Consider the following 21,435-nt stretch of genomic DNA (forward strand, 5'->3'; position numbering starts at 1 on the left):
GGGAGATTAGCAATCAAAATACAGAAAGTTTGATTTTTCTTGCTACCTAGATTTATCGAAGAGATATTTGAATGGATCCCTAACATTAATTATAACATGAATATCTTTTTTGCCTTATTTATGTGCAATACTTCAGAAGGAAAAAAAAAAATCATTACTTTTTAGGATTGAAGCAAGTTTTTATTGTTCTGTTTTTCATCCACTTTATCTGTAATCTGCTAAAGACAAAAAAAATTACTGTTCTTCATATTAAACTTTATCTTAATACAAAGTAATTTCTCAGTCCATTGTTAGGTTTTTCTAAAAAACCTAGGTTCTATATCTTTACAGTTTGAAAAGGGGTCCACACAAAGTTATACTGTTGTTTTGATTCTGAACTTCTAAATTTATAGCAAAATTTTATCACAAGTCTATTTTATGCCATGACAGCTTTACATAGCTTTTCTGATGATTGCTTTGGAAACATTATGATTGTTTTATCAAGTTTATGGAGATGTTTCTATGTGAAATTTTTTATTGGTAATCATAAAAACTTGGGAATTTTTTTCACTTTTTTTTTATTTCTGTAATGTGGTGATGATTTTCCTGTTTCTTCAATAAATGAAGCTTCTATCACAGTAAATAAGTAAAGCTGTTAAATTTCAATAGTCTCGGAAAATTAGTAACTGTCTCAAATTCAAGAATAGTCACTCTGCTTCTCTATCATCACGTGATTTTAACAAGCTTCTCAGAAGATGGCTATGGAAACTTCCCAATATGCCTGTAATTTGTACAAAAGTTAGTTGCTAAAAAATTCCATCTAAAGAATTGCAGTAATCAAATAAAACCAGTTATGAAAACTTGAAACACCACTTCGCTGAAATACACTGCTTGGCTAACATTTCATGGTTTTAAGATTGTTTCTTTACCTGGATAATTAATTCTATAATGATCTCGTCACAAACTTTGCGTTTGATGTTAGAAGAGAAAGAAGCGACATTATTGTAGTCGTGAGATATGACATCAGCTTGATCTTTAGTTTTTAGTACAGGGAGCCCTTAAGTTCAGTAAAAGCATGTGAACCAAATCCCAGATTTTTATTCTATTGTTAGAAGGAAAGGACTATAAACATACCCAGACAGAGCAATTAATGCATCCAGGAGGAGTCCAGCAGAAATGCAGAATAATACAAGTAGTGTTAATTAGCTGAGTCATATATCAGACATACAGTTTTAGGGTAATGGTTGCCCAAAATATAGATATGTGCCAGTTCTTAAGAGCTCCCCTGAGTTCTTGAGACTCGTTACTGGAGAAGATGTTGTGTTTCCTGTTCCCAGATTATTTTACATACCCTATGCATTTTTTTCAATGGGACTTTCCAAAATTAGGTTGATATTACAGTTAATAATAAAATTTCTTAGCTTTGAACTTAATTTCCTTCCTTAATTCTTCTTATCTCTCTCTCAAATGCTCCTAAACCCTGATGAAATAATAGTCCCACTGTCACTTTTCAAGATATCACCTGTGTGTAATTTCAGTTTCACTGCTTCAAGCTGCAAGTGAAATTCAAATGTAATAAAAATGAATGACTGTCCATCTATTTGTCCATCGTGCAGCTGTGGTAAAAAAGAAAGAAAAGCACCTTTGTGCATAGTTTTGTCTTCACAAACCAGTACAGACTGTTTTCTGACACAGACACAGTAATGAATTATGCTGAAAATAATGTGTGCTGTGTGAATCAATACCAGATTCCTGGAGCATTAAAATTGCCATTAGAAGTAACTATGCACTTTGTCTTTTTTTCTATTACATTTAGGAAAAATTCCAACCTTTTTTTTGTCTCCTGGTTTTGCAACTTATCACAGTCCTCATCAGAAACACCAGAAATATGCATTCATTTAGTAGTATGTCTTCCATACTCCTTTATCATGCATTTTTCTTGTTTTCCGAGATATTTAAGTAAAATGCTTGTACATTGGCAAAGATTATTTATTCTGATAAAGAAACAAAAAATCTTAATTTAGCATAATACCTAGCTATGATTTCTGGCATTGCTGGCATTGCAAAGTAAGGTGCACAACAAAGTAAACATAAATCCAGGTTTCAAAAGACACATTGCCAGGTGGCAGGGAAATCATCAAGTGATGGCTCTATTTGTGTTCTCCTTACTCACCTGTAACAATGGCTATATCTACAGCCTTCTGGATGCACTTACTGTATCTTTCTAGAGGAGAGGAGAGGAGAGAGAGGAGAGGAGAGGAATGTCACAGTTCGATGTCCAGTTTTTTCCTGAGAGAATGTTTTTGACTGAAAAATGAGCAGACAGTTCAAATGACGATCCTCTATACAGAACTCAAAGGCAAAAGTAGAGGGAGGAATAAAGAGTAATATTCTTTCCTAGGAGCCCAGAGGGAACCCTTGGGGTTAAGTAAGTTTATAAACAGCTGAGGCACTACCTTCAGTTACATTTGTATCACGTTCATTTATATTATATGTACCTTAAGCTAACCCTTATTGAAGCATAATCTTTAGGCAGATTGATCTGATTAAAAATGTTATTTTTCTGTTACCTCTGATTTCTGTACTTACGTATTCCTTTATGAGCCTATGTCATTCAGAAATATATCCACTATTTCTAGCAAACCTCGAGAATCTTGTTAAAACTGAAAGCTGTCTTTTCTACTCATAAAGGTACATGGCAGTGTTGGAGAGCCCTGGTGGATTTGGGTAGAAGACCCTACTAATGATCACATTTATCATTCAGAGTACTTCATCATTCAAAAGAAACAGGTAATGGACTTCATTCAGAATTTCATGGCAAGACAAAAACAAAGTTAGTGAGATGTGGATTTGTCAAGTCAAACAGTATTTTGACCTGAGCAGATTTTCAAATCAGCAGTGCAGCTTTCAAATTCAGATGTACTTGATCAGCTTGGACTTCCACAACAGTGTTTTCTAAGCTCAAATGTCCCTTTTTCTCTTCCTCCTTTGCTGGGACAGTGGTTTTCAGGTGATATAGAAAGACTGCAATGGTTTTGTCTGTTAAAGAACAAGATGAAGAGCCAGCCTTATTTTTATCTTTTGAGGACTATGAAAAAAAATTCATTCCAGGCAATATTTTATAAAGATGTAAACATTTGCATACATACTTTATTGTTTTGTGTTAGCAATGCCTATGGAAGTGAGGCAATCTATAATTTTTCAAGTTACTGATTTTTCTTTGCAGTAATTATTCTCTACATTTTTGCACTAGGTCATTACTAAAGAGCCTCAGCTGCTGGTGTTCACAATCCCAATTTTTGAGCCTCTTCCTTCTCAATATTACATTCGAGCTGTGTCCGATAGGTGGTTAGGAGCAGAGGCTGTATGTATCATAAATTTTCAACATTTGATTCTTCCAGAGAGACATCCACCCCACACAGGTAACTTCAAATTTGATCATTTTGCTTTAATTGATATTGCTTACATTGGTTGTTGTTGTTGTTGTTGTTTGTTTGGGGTTTTTTTAATGGGAGTGCCATAAAAGTCTTACTTCTGCTTCATTGGAGAAAAATATATGGAATTTCACTTTGTGATATTTCTTCTCCAGCTTTCTAAGCTTTTCAATTCCTGAACAAAATGCAGGAATTTTTGTTTCATCTCAATATAATATCAGCCTTTTAGTTACTCCAGATTCTCTATAAAGCATAAGAAAACTGAACCTGTCATATAAAATGAAGCAAATCTCGGTCTTACAGTATGTCTTAGCTTAGTGCTTGCAAGCATTACCATTCTTATGGACTGGCTAAAAATAATCTTAGTCTAATAAATGGCATTCAGCAAAGAACAAACAATGCTAAAATTTTGAAAATATGAAAAGTTTTACAATTTTTGCTAAGATATGTTTATCATAGAAAGTACTGTTACAGCACTGAACATCACATTTCATCTCATCAAGTTGTGGCCTTCCCCTCCCCCTCCTTTTTTAACACTTGGCACAGAAGCATATGTTTGTGTTTTGCTTCTTTTTTTCTGGATACATAAATTGCTTTATACATTCATTGGGCCTGATGTCATTGTAAAACCTTTCCTCTGTAATTACATTTGGCTCATCTAGCAGTCTGCTGAGTGCCTTCAGAAATGCACAGTTCTTATACGGTGTTGTCCTTTGGCGTGCATAAATTCACATGTGTTTGTGAAGTGTTTAGCTATTGTTACACTGTACCTACGCTGTCTGGAAAAGCATGTGTAACCTTTTTATCTAATTGACTGATCACTGACTACCATTCAGAAGAAACAGAAAGATATTTACACATCACCAGTTATGGAGACTCCAGGATTTATGGTAATTGATTTCAATTCCCATCTGGTTCCCACTCAACAATGAAGTACATAGAGGGTCTGCTAGGAAAAAAAAACTTCTTTCTCCTTAACAGAGCCCAAGAAATCACTGTTTCAGTGGGACTGATAAAACAGCCATAAGGTATCAGTGAAAAGCATGTGAAGAATATTAGGCATCATTGCCTCAGTAGATGTTATGACTCCCATATCGTACCTTAATGTGAAGCACCCTGAAAAGACAAGGAGACCTCCAGCCACAAAAAAAACCCAACAACCCAAACTTCAAAGCAAGCATCTGCATAGCAGAATGACTGCAGTCTCCTTAATTTGGTAGGATTCCAAATCCAATCTGGTTATATATATCATCTTCCAAATTCCACAATCTCTAATTGTTTGGATAGCAGATGCCCTCAAGATATATTGAGACTCATATATTGAAAAGCTGTTTATTTATTAAGATTATGTCTTTAATTATACATTTAAAGGATAAGATGCAAAATTTAGCTGTACTCATCTGATTTGTATTACTCCATCAACTTGGAAACTCCAAAGAATCCGTCCTTCATAAGTAGATCTTTTCCCTTGAGCTTGAAATAATCCACATTCTGTTGTCATAAGAGGCTGGACATACAGATGATCTAATACAGTGAGTTTAGAACTTACTAAAAGGGGATAAAAAGAAAACAAGTATAAGAAAAACATTAATATATGCAAAAGGCTGGTTCACAACTATCAGAGTACTTAAAAAATTACTTGCAGAAATATTTCAGAGCTATAAAAACAACTTTTCATTTTTCTTCATCAAAGTGAACAATTACCCAAATGTGTACTGTCATATGAGATACTGAGTAAAACATTTTTCAATGTAAATTGTTTCCCACTAAATTACTGGTTAATATATTTATCTTCATAACGAGCTATGTCATGTCATGGCATCTCCTGTCATGCACTTACGATTGTTTTGTGGTTTTAGAGCTTCTGGATCTTCAGCCTTTGCCTATCACAGCCTTGGGACGTCGTGAATATGAAGTCCTGTACAAATTCACGCACTTCAACCCTATTCAGACACAGATATTCCATACCCTTTATCACACAGACTGCAATGTTCTCCTTGGAGCTCCTACAGGTTCTGGAAAAACGGTTGCAGCTGAATTAGCCATCTTTAGAGTTTTTAACAAGTACCCCACATCAAAGGTTTGTAAAATAGGTTTACTAGAATCATTTTGTTATGAGCATTTTTTTCAGTAATAAAAGTCTAGAAGAAGACTATGGGGAACTGAATTTTACTTTCTCCAATCTATGTATGTGTGGATACAAAATGGTAGTGCATTATGCACATTATGTTTTTATTTCAACTATTTATTTTAATCAGTTGACAGCTAGAGTTAAATCTACAAAAATGACATGCAGGCATGCTGGATTTCCTTTTCTTCCTTACTTAACAGCATTTCCTGCTTTAATCTCCTTCTACTATCAGTGGTACTGTTTTATAGCTATTAGTTCCCTTCCATATGAATACAACTAGCCCAGTCTCTCTATTATTTAAACAAATAAGTTGCAATTAATTACTACAAGCCGATTTTCTCTTCCAACTCCCCTCTGTGTTTTAAACTGCCTAAAAGGTGAACAACTCACCTTTTCGAGTTTTGCTTTCGAAGTCGATATATATATCTGCTTCTTGATTTAGCCATATTGTCTTAGTGAACCACGGTTTACCTTTAAAGTCTTTCAAAAAGGTCTCTGTATCTGACTGGGAGATTTCAAGAAGTATAACCTTTCTATGAGCAGGTATTGTGTATATAAGTTCCTTAATCATCTTTGAATTTAAATATATTCGTGTAATTTATTAGTCCAAGTGAGGTAAACAAGTCATCCATACACTTTCAACTTATCTGTGAGACAAAAAATAGCCAGTTCTCAAAGGAATATATCTTTTAGGTTTTGATAAAGCTGGAAGTCTGGCTATATATTTCAAAGAATATACATGAACCCTTCATGTAGCAGTTTCTTCATGTTCAAGAGCTTTAGAATTTTTAACCATAAATCTATACGTAAATATGTTTTGTACATGTGAGCGTATTCCCCTCTGCACGCACTCCAGGCTTTTTTGAGAAAAATAATGTGACATTTTGCTTAAGATTTTTTATTTAATAAAAGCTTTTTTTATTTAATAGTTAATGTTTTAATAATTTAATGACATAACTAGAAATTGGGTAAGATACTTCTTGTTAGAAATTCAGATTATTTCTGTTCCAGTATGTTAACATGCAGTATTTATAGTCATGGCAAAACCCCCCTCATTATTTACGTAAGTGGCTTTTGATTTTAAAAAGTATGATAAATACTTCCGTTTCAAGAAATTATTCTTTATCTGAATTTATTTGCTTATTATTTGCTCAGGAAAAAAAGCAATATTTTCAGGCATTTTTTCTGTTTTAAATATAAACCCTTGTAGGTCATTTCAGGAACTCGGATCTTATTTTATAGATTATAAGTATGTTCAAATCTCACAAATACCATGTGTTGTAGGTACACTTTAATAAAGGTGTGTTTTTTAACTTCTAGTTTTGTGCCTTTTCTTTTGCAGGCAGTGTATATTGCACCCTTAAAAGCACTCGTCCGTGAGAGGATTGAGGACTGGAAAGTTAGGATTGAAGAAAAGCTTGGTAAAAAGTATGTTTCTCCTTACCTAATCAGAGAAATGAGAAGCAAAAGAACAGCTCATCAAGTATGAATAAAATCCCAAAATACTTATCAGTATTTCAAAAAGGGTTTTGGTTTTGTACTGTCCTTCAAATTTCTAGTACTTGAAAAGTTCTATCAATAGTCACTGATAGATCAAAACTAAGATCAAAAATTATAGATCAAAATCAAAACTAAGAAACTTTGATACCCAGCTATTTTTGTTCTCATCGCTTGCCAGTATAAAAAACATGAAGCTCAGATTTCACTCCATTATATCCTTGGAAATTGAAAATGTAAGTCAAAATAACCTCTCCTTAAATACCTCAGCTCTAAGGAACATACAGGACTTACATGAACTGTACAGTAGTAGTCATACTATGTCCTTCATATACAAATTAATATAATTTTATTCCTTGGTAACATCAATTTCCTGCTGATCTTCCCAGGTGTTGGAGTTCAGCCATTGCTTTATGATCTATAAGGTATATCAGTCATGTTGATGCTTTCCAAAATTATAGTGTCCTGAACTAAAATTTTTCTGCATAGGATGCCCTATTTAGAGTCTTCACCTTCTCTAAATATAGCCTTTTTCCTAAATTAAGCTCAAAGCACACCACAAGAGAAAGAGATGCTTCTCTGTGTATATGAAATTACAATATTCCTGTTGGTATCACAGCAATGAGATAAAAATATTTTATGGTTTTTGTTTGTTTTTTTTTTAATCTGCTAGTATTCTTCAAAAAGTAATCACAGGCTAATCTCTGCACCAGTCTTACTGGACCTTCACCAGCATCACCAACAAATGCAGTACATGCTGCAGTTTAGCCTCATTATTCAAACCAGAGATCCATGCAGAACAGCAGGCAGCAACTTGGTAGCCTCCATGAAAGCTTTCATCCTGTGTGGGACAGGATGTTATGATTCACATTACATCATACCATCATTATGTTATCTTCATTTTGAAGAAGTAGCTGTTGGTTTGGACTCATATTCGTCCTCTTCTTTTTATATGGTTTTGCTAAGGAATGGTATTTGGTATTTGTATGGTATTTACTAGGAAAACAAAGAGACAGGTTTGTTTATTTAAAATAATTTTGAAAATCCTGTTAAATATATTTGACAAGAAGCAAAATTACTTTGCTTAATTTTGTTTCTTTCCTCTTTTAGGAATATAAGTTAAGGAGTAAATATTTTAATGTTAAGATGTTTTAAAGCCTTTTAAAGGCTTTGTAGAGCCAAGCTACTGTCTTTCTTGATTACAGGGTTGTAGAATTGACAGGAGATGTGACTCCAGATATGAGAGCTATTGCCCAAGCTGATCTGATTGTTACTACCCCAGAGAAGTGGGATGGTGTCAGCAGAAGCTGGCAGAACAGAAGCTATGTTCAGAAAGTTGCCATTCTTATCATAGATGAGATCCATCTTCTAGGTGAGCATGTTTTGCTGCTTTTGACCAGAATCACTGCTAAATTTGAAGAAGTGTGCTGATACTTATAATGCGAATATACTTTTTTGACATCTGAACCTTTCCTTTTTCTCTGTTTTTCCATTTACTTTTCATATACCAGGGGATGAGAGAGGCCCAGTGTTGGAAGTCATTGTGTCTCGAACAAACTTTATCTCATCTCACACTGAGAAGCCAGTAAGAGTAGTTGGTTTATCCACTGCTTTAGCAAATGCCAGGGACCTTGCTGACTGGCTAAACATTAATCAGGTATGAAAAAAGTTTTCAAAAATGGATATGTATTTGTCATGCAGAAAAACAAGATAGCAATTGGTAAGATAATTAAAGAGTAAATTTGAAAAAAATGTTCTCTTGTAGGTGGGTCTGTTCAACTTCCGACCATCAGTGCGCCCAGTTCCTCTGGAGGTGCACATTCAGGGCTTCCCTGGCCAGCATTACTGTCCTCGCATGGCCAGCATGAACAAACCTGCTTTTCAGGGTAAGCAACAAGCTCCTACACCTTTTCCTTCTTTCTCTGAAAGAAAAAGGGACTTGACACAGTCCATTTGCAGCACATTTGCAACATGTGTTACTGTATGTACTCTTGGCATGTATTGGGAGAATCTGCTGTACTAATGGCCCAAAGCTATTTGTCTGAAACAAATAAAGTGTGCTGCAAATGCAACATATAACAGAGGAATGTAATGTATTTAGAACAGAAGAATAAAATTAGTGTTAGTGAAGGGGAAATAAAATGTGTTTTCTCTTAGCATTTGACACCAGAAAGAAATATTTGTGTAAAAATATTTGAAATTTAGAAAGCAATAAAACCATTCATATTATTAATCTGCTGAGGTATTTTCATATGGACCACTGCATGTAAGCATTAAAAAAATTGTAAACAGAAGTTGCAAGTCAGGCTAACCTCCTATAATTCTAGTTTCAAAGCAATAACCATAAAATTCAAAATTTGTAGTGCATCCAGATATGCTTCTGTTTCCAATTTTTTATTCTTAACCAAGCTGGCAAGCAGTATAGATTTAAGAAAAGCTCTCTTGTATTTTATTTGAACATGTTTTGTTTTGGTTACATAAGGAATATTTATTATATCAATTAAAAATAACCTCCAAAATAAATTTTGTGATGTGAACTGCTGTTGATTGTGAGGTGACATTTGTGAGGGGACTTTTTAGCTGCTTTAATTAGCCTTATGACAGAGGCAAAGTATTGATTGTGGACTAGAGACCAATCTTGACAGCTCGGATTATTTACACCTCCACAAGAGCATTGTACAAAAACACTAATGAACAATAAATCTGTCTTGGGCTGTTCTGCCACACCTGTTCCTGAAGCAACAAAAATCCATTAGATGTTGGGCTTTTAAAATATATAGATATATTGGCATATGTAAGATATAAATACACATGAATTATCCTATTTCAATAATTTCACAACTGCACTGCGTGTGTATATGCGGGAGCACATGCTGGGTAGCATTCATGAACTGCAGAATAATATATGCTGGTGGGCAGTATGAAATAGTTTTCAGAAATTAGCAATACATAAATTTAATTGCTTGAATGAGAATTACATGAGAAAACACACAGATGGATTTATAAGTGGTTAGAGAGAGAGTATTTGAAATTCTAGGTACACCTGTTTATGCTTCTAGTGCTTGTTGATGTTAGAAAATATGTATAAATATGATTTATTGCACACGCTGTTCCCGACTTGCTTGACGTGATACAGTCAAGGTTATTTTAGCGTTTTCATGGCAATACTTATTCCTGAGACCATAAAAATTTCACTGCAACCTGAAACTTTTCAAAGATGGGCTGAACAAGAAAATGCTATTTTAAAGAATCCCAAAATCTAATTGCTTTAAATATATCATAATTGGTTTAAATATATCAGACTAGTTAGTTGGCACAGAAGCAAAGTTCTTCTGTATTGTAATGCCCACTTTCACAACAACTACTGAAAAGTCACTTTCTGCTTTTTTTATGTTTTCTGATATTGGTAGATTGAAGTGATCCTCTGTAGGCTGACATGAGTTTATGCAGTTTAAGCTCTGGGTCAGGCAGAAAACAAATTTTAGACCTTTATGCCACTGAGTCCGCGACAAGATATCCCAACAGTGTATAAAAGCATTAACATATTTATTTGGCTGAGACAGAGAAATTCGCAAGCTTGAAGTCTAGAAAGCTTGTCTAGGTTTTGTGGTGTTTCACTGGGTTTTTTTCATAACTGGTTCTCTTAAAATTACAGTGTTCACTGAAGTAGCTGAAGGGAAATTGAGACTCAGCTATGCGTAGTTTTGTGGCCTTTGGTTCAGAGGTGGTATATTATCACCTCAGTTGTGTCCATCCAGCAGAATAGAGGCTCAGTAGACATACCTCAATGTCATCTGAAGGGAGGTCTGTCAGCTGTCATGGGATTGCAAAAAGAAACTCATTTTTTCATAAAGGGTCTAATTCTCAAATTCTGTTTTGCTCAACAGCAATTCGGAGTCATTCTCCAGCCAAGCCTGTTCTTATTTTTGTGTCATCTAGACGCCAGACAAGGCTTACGGCCTTAGATCTCATAGCTTTCCTAGCCACAGAGGATGATCCCAAACAATGGCTGAAGATGGATGAAAGAGAGGTAGAATCATTTTACCTTCCTTATTTGTGCTTTGCTTCTATCTTATTGATGTTTGTTTGAAAAAAAAAAAAAAAATCATCTGAAACAAAAGAGTCGTTTGAGGGTAGATCTTGAAAGAGTTGTGCATATGCTAGATTTCCCTATGTATTAAAAGTAGTGACAGCATTAAGGCTATAGAAGCGTCTGTGCAAGAGCTGAACATCAGAACACAACTCTTTTATCTTTGTTTTTTCCTGCATATCTTATTAATGCTACTTCCATGGTCCCAGACAACATATATCACATGGTGCAAGTCTTTGATACCAAGATAAGACAAAGACTAAAAGAAAGAAGGCTAGTGCTCTCTAAAGTTTACAGCTGGACATCTGTGACATATAGATGTTGAGCTGGAATCTAAACCAAATCTCTTTCAGCATTTTAAGAGAAAAATCATCCTTCTCATAAGATGCATTTTGTATATTTATATGCATATATATCTGTGTGAATATATGTACCTATGTATATACATGCATCTATCTATATTCCTAGATAAATACATATACTGCAGAACCAATCATTTAGCAGTGGTTCAGTCTTGAATATCAACGAAATAAATCAACAATAGAAAAAAAGTAAAGAAAACTTCTACCAATATCTTTGTTTTAGAAATATAAAGATTGCAAAGTCAAACACTTAGATGTTAAACAATACTAGTGGAAAGGTTTACTTTTTGTCCTTTTTCAAGCTATATAGGCTTTAATTAAATTTTCTTTTTTTTTAATCTTTTGTTTACTGCAGAACATGAATAATGGCTAGATAATAAACAATCATTCAATATTATCTTTTATCTGCATTCTTCAAACTGTATACCAGACTATATTTAATTCACTCAGTTCAGCACCTGCTCTGAATGCAGTATTATTTATTTCACTCTGCACTAATGGTCCTGATCATAGTATATCATTGTTGCAAAACAGGTTTTTCTGCTTGATACTCAGATTTTCTAGATTTTGGGGACTAGATTTTCTAATTTTTGCAAATATTCTACTAGGAATTTCTGTGATAATTTAGGGTCAAAACACAGCAAAATGCAGGAATCATAAAATCCAAGCTGAATACTGAATGAATATTTATACATCAACAATTTTGTCAATGATTATACAATTATAAATATTATATACAAAAAAGTATAGGTTTCTAGATTATATTGTTTGTGTTTGTTTGCTCTTTGCCAAAATATAAAAAGGGATTTTTCAGAGGTAAAGCATAACATCTTTATCCTTCCTGTTTTGGATGGATTTTAAAACAGAAAATGGCTGTCTTGGCTGATAAACCACTATTACTAAAGCATATCTCAGCTTGATGGTGCTTTTCTAGCTGTATAACCTCTATTTAATGTTTTCTTGAACCTAACAGAAACATTTCATATCCAAGTTATTATCACTTAGTAGACCACTCTAGTACCTGGTACTGCTTTACTGTAGTAATCTCACCTACAACTAGAATATGCACCGGGCAGCTTGCCCTAAATGACTTGCATGAATATGAATAGTCTCCCCATGTCCTGGGGGCCACTGCTATTCCGAAAAGAACTGTAACTGAAGCTTCTTCACTTGCTGGAAAAGAGTTTTCTATTAGGAGTCTTTGAATTTCATGTTTCAGAATAAGCCTCTGAAGGTTTTGAAATAGGAGCCAACAAGGACAAGCAGACTTTGCATTTATTAGTTTAATAACATTTGCATATGATTTGTATTTGAATTAATAAGCTGAATGTTTGGAGCATGAGATACCTACCAAGTTACTCAGTTCTGATTACGTAAATGTAAAAGACTGTGGATTAAGTTCTAAGTTGTTATATCTTACCACTATTATGCAGAACACAATTCTGTTTGAAGTACCCACAATTTCAAGTGGACATTTCTTTGGGCAATTATGGGACTAGTTTTAGTTTTGAGTTTTAAATGAGCATGATTAGCCTGAGTTTCATTTGACATTGAAGCAAAGGACAAAGCTCTAGTAGTGCTACATACATAGTGTATAACCTGCCTAATTCTTTAATAAAAATCTAATAATAATAAAAACTAATCATCATTTGTGGGGGGGTTAATTTCAAAAAATTAATCTAAAATTAATCTCAAGTAATATTAAAGTCAGGCTTAAATGTGAAATAGACAAAATTCTCTCCATACTACTATAATTTTTTTAAGTTTGAAAGGTAGAAATACTTTATGCTAAGTTTTCCATATCTTAAACCCTTGTCTAACATTTCAAGTGTTTGTCAATGGACTAAAATGGATTACTTAGAAGAATTAAATTGGTCCTGCCTTTTACACAATTTTTTTCCTGTCAGGTTTTTGGGGTTTTGTTTTGTTTTGTTTTGTTTGTTTTGGTTTTGTTTGGTTTTTGTTTTGCCAACAACTGTTCCTTTAGGGGGATTTAACAGGCAAATTACTTTATTTTAAAAATAGTTGTAATTCTTAACTGTGAAGTATTTTGAGATATAAGAGATTTTTCATGGGTGTATACAAAGTTAGAAAGCTGTACAGCAGACCATGGCATTTTTCTTCAGTTGGCCTTATTTGTATAGTATTAATTTTGGCTGACATAAGATTCCTTTGAGAATTCGTTAGTGAGTTTTGTTTAATGGTGTAACTGGGTTTGTTACAGGATGGCTAAAAGTTTGTCTGTTTATGCTAGCTCCCCAGTAGATTTCTTAAGGCTTCTTGAAATGTTCTATAACAGTGCCATCCATAATAGTTTCTAAAGGCCTGATGTTGAGGTAGAGACAGATCCTTACAGCCATTAAAACTTTTTTTTTGCTTTATTCCTCTTTGTGATGGTATCAGAGAGATTCAGGCCTTGTGGGAAAGAGACTGGAATACAGCAGAGACCAGTACTGAATCTTTGTCAATGTGTTGTTACCAACATTAGATCTTTGTTTATCAGCTATGCCATCATCTTAGCTTCCCTCATCTTCTCTGCAGAGATTCTCCCTGTAGTGGTAAACCAGGCTCTTGTTTGAAACTTGTAGTGAATGATACTGTTCACAAACTTCCAAGCTGCTTTTCACAGTACTCAAATAACAGGCAAATCCACTTGCATTTTTGCCACCCAGCTCCAAATATCAAATTCAGACAATAAATCAATCAGTTATATTTCTAATTACATGAACTTGCATGAACCTTCTGGAATACATATTTGTATATAAAAGTTACGTACCGAAACAACCCTTCAACTGTTGCCACCAAAGCAGATAACAGCATGTGTGGATCATGGAGGAATCATACAAGATGTTCTTTCTCTCAAAGGAGTCATTATCTAACAGGTGCAACTGAATTATAGTTGGGAAGGAATTTTGTTATACAGGCATCTATTGAAAAATATATATGTTATAGGCAGCTCCATTGGGTTTTGGGAATGGTTCTTCCTGGACATTTTCCTTGAATTTCATGTCTGATATGCAGGTTTTGGCTCATACCCATTACAGTATTCAGAAAGTTGAAAGGTATTCAGAAAGTTGACACTGCAATCAGTCTTCATAAAACTGGCCAGTGCTTAATGAAAATTGCTGTTTCTACTACTGCTGAGTTTTGCAGTTCTGCTGGACCTGTTGCTGCACAATAGTTAAATTTGTTTCATAGATTCTATCCAACTAAGTTCAGGCTATGTGCATGCTGTTTTGTGAAGAAATGGCCACTCAAAGGCCTCATGTATTACGTATACTTTAATCTGACCAAGGAAGCTTCCAATGTTGTTCGAAATGCCCAACTTACCAGGGTTTGTAGCTGATGCTTTAAAGCTCACCCCTACATTTTCCAACTGCACATGCAGACATTCTTCAGGATTTAAGCAACACTTGCTACAGTTCACCCAGAGGATGAGTGGGCAGTCTCTAGGAAAAAAAAGAATAGTTCCCTTTAGATCCTTAGAGGATCCTTTAATTTTTCTGTTAAGTTGCATTGTCCATACACATTCCAAAAATTCTCTCTTACAATATGCCCCAAGACTGAGTTTATTTTTCAAGAGTGAAGAAGCAGCAGCAGAACCTGTTTTCCTTGCCATCTGCAATAATAGCATGGACTTTTCATTAGACATCACTGTGTAAAAATTGTCATGGCACTTTTGAGGCGCAGGTGCATCATGACAGAAATGTGAATGGGCACTGCATCTCAAAGAGGAGACTGCATTTGTAAATAGAGTGGTTCTTCATTTCTTTTTCTTGTTCTTTGGTGGCAGCACGCCTGTGGTGAAAGAAAATGTTATGCTTACCCAGGGTTTCTTGTATAATCATTAGAGGATTTTTAAATATGCACTTCCTAGCTAAAATTCTAGTTTGGACTCATCATCCAGGACTGTCATGTTCAAGCTTGTGACCCATTACTTATCTTGTTAAAAGGGACAATAGCTCAGATTATCATTTTGGAAACAGACAGTGCCATCAGTTTCTGATGGTCAGCTTGGGTAAAATCAGTTATACTGTTCTACTTTAGGAGCTGACTAAAGAGGAATAAGTCCTTCTCTGTCAGAAATTGCCTCTACATCTGTGGTGGCAGAAAATGTTGCAATCTTTTTACAACATAATTTATTAGAATCAAGTTTTCAGTTTATTTGTTTTTCTCTAATGTTTTTACAGCTTTTTGTTTTTAACCTAAAACAAAAGTACAAAAGTAGTATTTATGGTTTATTGTTTGAAGTTAGAATGCAGTTCTCACCAGCAGACAGGGAGGGTGTTTTCTTATTTGTTTGGTGGGGTTTCTTTAAAAATTTATTCCTTGTCCAGATACTTGGATTTTTTTTTTTTTTTTTTTTTATATTTACAGTGCAGGGAGGGAGAAGAAATGTACCCATGTACATAGTTTTAACTTTCACCGCAATGGTTTTTGCATTCTGCTTTGTGCATCATTTGGCCATCTGCATCTTGTTAAGGCTGTTCTTTATGAAACCTCTAGTAATAACTAAAGTCCTTTAGCACAAACATACCTGCAGTAGTATTCAATAGCATCCATATCAGGCAATAGTTTGCTTCCACTGAATTCAATGGCCCTTGAATGAAGGACATTCATTGACTCCAAAAGAATGAATCAGACCCATCCTGATTTTGCCATTTTAGACGTGTGATTGTATAAACATGTGTGCACTAATTATGGATTAGTAAATGTGTGTTTGTACACTGTGTGGAAATACACATAGCCATATGCATGAACAGGAATTAAATTTTACCAATAGCTGGTTTGCATTGTTAATAAATACAAAGAAAAAACCAACCAAAACAATCCTAAGAATTCTTGGAAAGACAAAATATGGCTTTTCCTTCTCTAACCTTTAAATCAAACAACCTATTATCTCTATGTTAATGTTTTGAGGTAATGTTGTGCTATAAAACAGGAATAGAAAAATCTGGTCTGTGTCATGAGCAGGCATATTGCTGTCATTTAAATGTGTCTTTTATGTGTTAAATGTTTTATTATATTATTATGTTTAATGTATTATTATGTATTATTAAATATGATTTTATAATATATCTCAAGTGTTTAAAACACATTTGAAAACATTCCTTGAAAAGTCTTATTTGAGTCCTCTTAAGCAGCTTGTTCTGTGTGGGATAGTTCTGAAGTATAAGCCAATTCTTCATTGAAAATAATTTTGTAAGATTTTTTTTTCTGCCTTTAAAGATCAGGAGGGTACCCAAGAATGATTTCTAAGTGTTTCAGTCATTATAAAAGTTCAGCTTCCTTCTACAAGATGTTGGTTTTATGACACAAAAGTGTGTCATAAAAATTAACATTTAGTTATAACAAGGAGATGTTTTTATTTCACTTAACATCTGTAGCAGATGTGAAATATGTAATTATTTTTGTAAAAGACTTCATAACTTTCACGATTCTTTTGTTTGGCAGATCTTTCTTCTATTGGGCATTTTAGACAATTGATAAGCATTATTCAGTGGCATATGGTCTGAGTCTGACGTGCTTTGAAAAGAGTAGAGAGTACTAATAATGAGGATTCTGTGAAAATGGGAAAACCAGCACAACAGATATGCTTTGAGAAAGTATGGGGTTTTAGCATCTTGAAACAATATATCACACTCAAAGGGACAGAATTGGGCTGCACAATCTGTTAGCTCATTCTTGTCCAATCTGGTCTCCTCCTTTCTTTTGGAGCCAGCATTGTCATCAACTTGCTGAATTATACTCTGACTGGAATGTATTTCAGGCACAGGGTAATGTATCTGCTTAAATGGAATCCTATCTTTCTACAAAAGCTTTTTAAGTATAATAAATTTAAAATATAAAAAAAAAAGTTCTATTAGCTTAAAGTAAATGGTTCAACAGTTTACATATGTGCAGGAACAAAGAAAATGACTACTTAGTAGTTTGAGAAAAATCTGGCTTGTTTAGAAATTAGAGTGGAAAATAGAAATAAAGTTTATTTTTTAGAATAAATATTTTGCCATGCTTCCAGGTTCCCAAATTGGTTTTCAGGAGATATTTTTCTTTGTTCATTGGAAAAAAAAAAAAAAAAAAGGATAGCAAAACCTTTAAGCATGGGCCTGATCCTGTGAGTCTAGGCTAAAAATCCCTTCCTGGCATTAAGTTCCCTGCATTGGTGTTGTACAGGGTTTTTTAATGCCAGTAAGATGTGTGTTTTCTTTTATTATTTTTATATATTTTTTCTTCTTAAGATAAGATAGATTTCATTTATCCTTCTGTGAGTAAAACTACATTACAGTTGTTTTCAGAAAGATAAATAGTAATTGAGTCATAACAATTCAGGAATGTTAGATTTGTTTTATAGTCACAGTGCTGTGTCTGTTTCTGGTTAATGAACCTATTAATTGTGCCATTATTTCTTAATAGAAAGTTATAATACACTACACTGACATAAGGGAGTTACATTTTTAAATAAATAAATAGTCATGCGAATTTTAAGCCTTGTGTTGTGCCTATGGGTAAAACAGTTATGTTTATTACAGTGATTTATGTGGAAGTAAGGGGTCAGCTAAAAATGACTAGGATTCCCTGCTGCTAAAATGACAGGATAGCAGTGCATGCGCCAGTGCCCCTGCTAAGGGTTCTTTAGTTTTCCTGTGGTAAATTACGCCGCTTTGCAGGTATGGCTAACAGCACCACAGGCTGCCGCTGTAATACGAGTCAGAGGGGAAAAAAATAACCACCACTGATTGTAAAAGCAAGAAGAACATCTTTGAATAAATTCCCAGCAGTGTGAATTTAGGATGTTTTGTGCTGGCAAGTCCGTGGCAGAAGAGTTTAGCTCAGGTTGTGTACTGGAAATAGCTCCCAGTGTAGAACCGCGTGTGCTGAAGGAGCAGTCTAATCACTATAGACTAATCCCAATCAGCTAATTTGATCGCTGTACTGTTCTAGAAGAAAAGGAGGTTTAGATTCATTATTTTCCCAATATCAAGTTCTTTTGATGTGAATAATGAAATAAATGTCCGGAATTGGCTCGTTCCCTTACATTAAAGGCATAACTATCATAAGGTGCTGATTCTTGGTGGGGAGAAGAAAAATTAATTCAGCAATGTATTTCTCAGTTTCTTAATTTTTCTTTTCTCAATTCTTGATTGCAGAAACTGACAAAAACATAAAGGCATTTTTTGTCTTTCACATATTTACCAATTTTGTTTTCTACTTTTTTCATCTTAATTTCCTGTTAAATATCTACATATAGTTATTATTTCTCAAAGTGTGTACATAGGCATAAGGAGCCTATGCATCACTAGTACCAATTAATAAACCTGTAGTAAAAAAATCATCAATAGGTTTGACAATATTTTTAGTATTGCATATTGATTGTCATAATTGCAGGGAAAACAGTATATGTGTTCCCATTTTATCCAGACATTTTTTAGTCTTAGAAGAAAGACTCTTTAAGATGGGTTATAATTCATGTTGTCTGCACTGAAGTCACATGTCTACATGTTGACTAGAGAAATCAAAGGTTTGCTGATTGTATCTAGATAGATACTCTTTATCCTTTAACATACCCTCCGCTCATTCATCTCTTTACTCTCTTCGACTTATCTACCCTTCTTGCTTCCCTTTCCTAAATGGACTTATTCCCTCTTCACTTCTCAATTCATTGGGTTTTTTTCTTTCTGCTCCCTTTCTTTTCAGTGTTTTATGGACCCTTTCATTCTTTCCTTCTGTAAGCACCCTTTTCTTTTATATGTGCTAGATCAGTTTATACAACAAACCTTCCATGTCTTACAGTAGAGGAAACTCTCAGGAACACCCAGGCAACTGCGTTGTGGGAGGAAATAAAGTTATGGGGCTTCCATTGACAGATGAAATTGATTGATCTGTCAAAAGTTGAACTTTTTTTTTTTTTTAATTAGTTTCTCTGTTACTGACATCAGTTGTGGTTCCATTAGTCAAGATTACTTCAACAAATAGAGTTTTAAAATACTTTGCAATCTACTTTTCCTGACAAAATGGATTGATTTACAAAATCTGTATTGATTGTTTGGTTTTTTGTTTGTGTGTTTTAAAATCCTCAGCACAGACTGTTATATTCTGGATTTTTTAGTACCTTTTAAGGATTCTTCTTGTAATAGTAGCAACATGTTACTTGAGTTTAGATGTGTGAATCATTTTATTCACATTAAGGTCTGAGAATTATAAAACACAGGAAATATTTAGAGAGTTTACAATCTTGAACATCATAACTGAAGCACCTCAGAGTCCTAAATAGAAATGAAGATACCACTGTAGTCATGCAGCTATTATATCTGAGTAGTCTGGAGAGCTCAGTCTGCGATGAGGCTGAACACTATATCCAAATTATTCAGTTACCCTGACTAATTTGTTCTGCCCTAATATTTTTTCTCTAACCTTGGCTATAACTCCCATGACCATGAATGATTCTGCCCTAGGTATGCAATATCATCATGCCACTGCTGGTGGCACCAGGAAACCACTAATAAGTGCATAAATTTTAAAGTTCCTGGCTATAATTATATTAAAATAGCATAAAATAATAAACAACCTTAGAAATAAAGCAATAAAAATAATTTTGAAGGGTAGAATCTCTTAGCAAGACAGTTTTATTCATTATTATTGAGAGAATTTTCACTGAGGTCATCTACAAAAATAATAAGCTTATTATCCAATTTATGACTTAAAAATGTAGGCAAGAAAGATAGTTAAAATCATAGTAGTGAAAATTATTCCAAGAGTCATTGACATCAGATTTGAAAGAATTAGTAATAGTAATAAAAAGAGCTTTTTATCTGGACTCTGGAAAGTTTTAAATGAACACACTTAGTAGATGCTGAATTTCACTACTGAGTCTGTAAATTACAAACTCATACTCCAAAAAAAAAAAAAAATTCAAATTAATTTGCATTTCAGTATGTGAATAGGAAGCTTTCTTGATGAATAATAATTGCAAAATTATCAAACTGAGGAACAGTCTATCTGTTCAAAGGCATTAGAGAGAGCCAAATTTATTTTTCCTGACTGTTATTATGTTACTGGTTGCAGGGATTTGCTATGTTTTTATACTAGTTCTAACCCCTTTGATACTAGGGATTGCATTAAACAAACACAGAACAGAATGCACAGTATTTGCCAGACCTGTCAAGATATTTTCAGCATTTTCATTTCCTTGTCTGTGTTACTTAGCATGTCAATAAAGTCATGTGCATTTTGTATTCCAACCCCATTGTTAATATAGTATTTTTTTAGACAAAACCAGTCTTTTCAGAGACTGAAGAAGGCTCTGTTTTCCTGCTTGTATAAACAGCATTGAAGAAATTATCATTGCTACAAAAACAAAAAAAAATAAAGATAAGAAACCTGAAAGTTTAAAATTTCTTAGCAATCTAGTTTTAAAGCATGCAATTATTCTTTCTGTTACAGATGAATGACATTATAGTCACAGTTAGAGATTCGAATCTGAAGCTGACACTTGCTTTTGGAATAGGCATGCACCATGCAGGTCTGCATGAAAGAGACAGGAAAACTGTGGAAGAATTGTTTGTGAACTGCAAAATCCAGGTACATGTGTTCTTTTTGAATTCTGCCGTAATGAGTTTTACATGGGATTTTAAAAGTTGGCTTTTTGTTACATATACCTCATTAATCTTTCTTTTTGTCTTAGGTTCTTATTGCCACAAGCACATTAGCTTGGGGTGTAAATTTTCCAGCTCATTTAGTAATTGTTAAAGGAACAGAATACTACGATGGAAAAACAAGGCGTTACGTGGATTATCCCATTACAGGTACACACATAAATTATGGAAATGTTCATGTGCTGAAATGAACTTCAAGCATATGCAAATGACCTGAATTATTTAGTAACTGCGTTTGGGTAAAGACTAGGAAAGATGAGAAAAGGGTTTTTTCTTTGTTTAATGCAAG

The 21,435-nt window shown here is 34.1% G+C and overlaps 1 protein-coding gene across 4 annotated transcripts in view; it reads left to right on the plus strand.

Moving 5' to 3' along the window:
- Positions 1-21,435, plus strand: part of ASCC3 (activating signal cointegrator 1 complex subunit 3) — a 254,871-nt gene that overhangs the window by 177,758 nt on the left and 55,678 nt on the right. For all 4 annotated transcript variants that reach the window (XM_040058833.2, XM_040058830.2, XM_040058831.2 and 1 more), the window contains exons 23-32: positions 2,671-2,769; positions 3,233-3,401; positions 5,273-5,493; positions 6,887-6,972; positions 8,247-8,413; positions 8,553-8,698; positions 8,807-8,927; positions 10,929-11,071; positions 20,935-21,072; positions 21,176-21,296. In XM_040058833.2, the coding sequence (XP_039914767.1) occupies positions 2,671-2,769; positions 3,233-3,401; positions 5,273-5,493; positions 6,887-6,972; positions 8,247-8,413; positions 8,553-8,698; positions 8,807-8,927; positions 10,929-11,071; positions 20,935-21,072; positions 21,176-21,296 (1,411 nt within the window). The remainder of the gene's footprint in view (positions 1-2,670; positions 2,770-3,232; positions 3,402-5,272; positions 5,494-6,886; positions 6,973-8,246; positions 8,414-8,552; positions 8,699-8,806; positions 8,928-10,928; positions 11,072-20,934; positions 21,073-21,175; positions 21,297-21,435) is intronic.

This window comes from Hirundo rustica, chromosome 3, assembly GCF_015227805.2.
Source record: "Hirundo rustica isolate bHirRus1 chromosome 3, bHirRus1.pri.v3, whole genome shotgun sequence".
Classification (NCBI taxonomy): domain Eukaryota; kingdom Metazoa; phylum Chordata; class Aves; order Passeriformes; family Hirundinidae; genus Hirundo; species Hirundo rustica.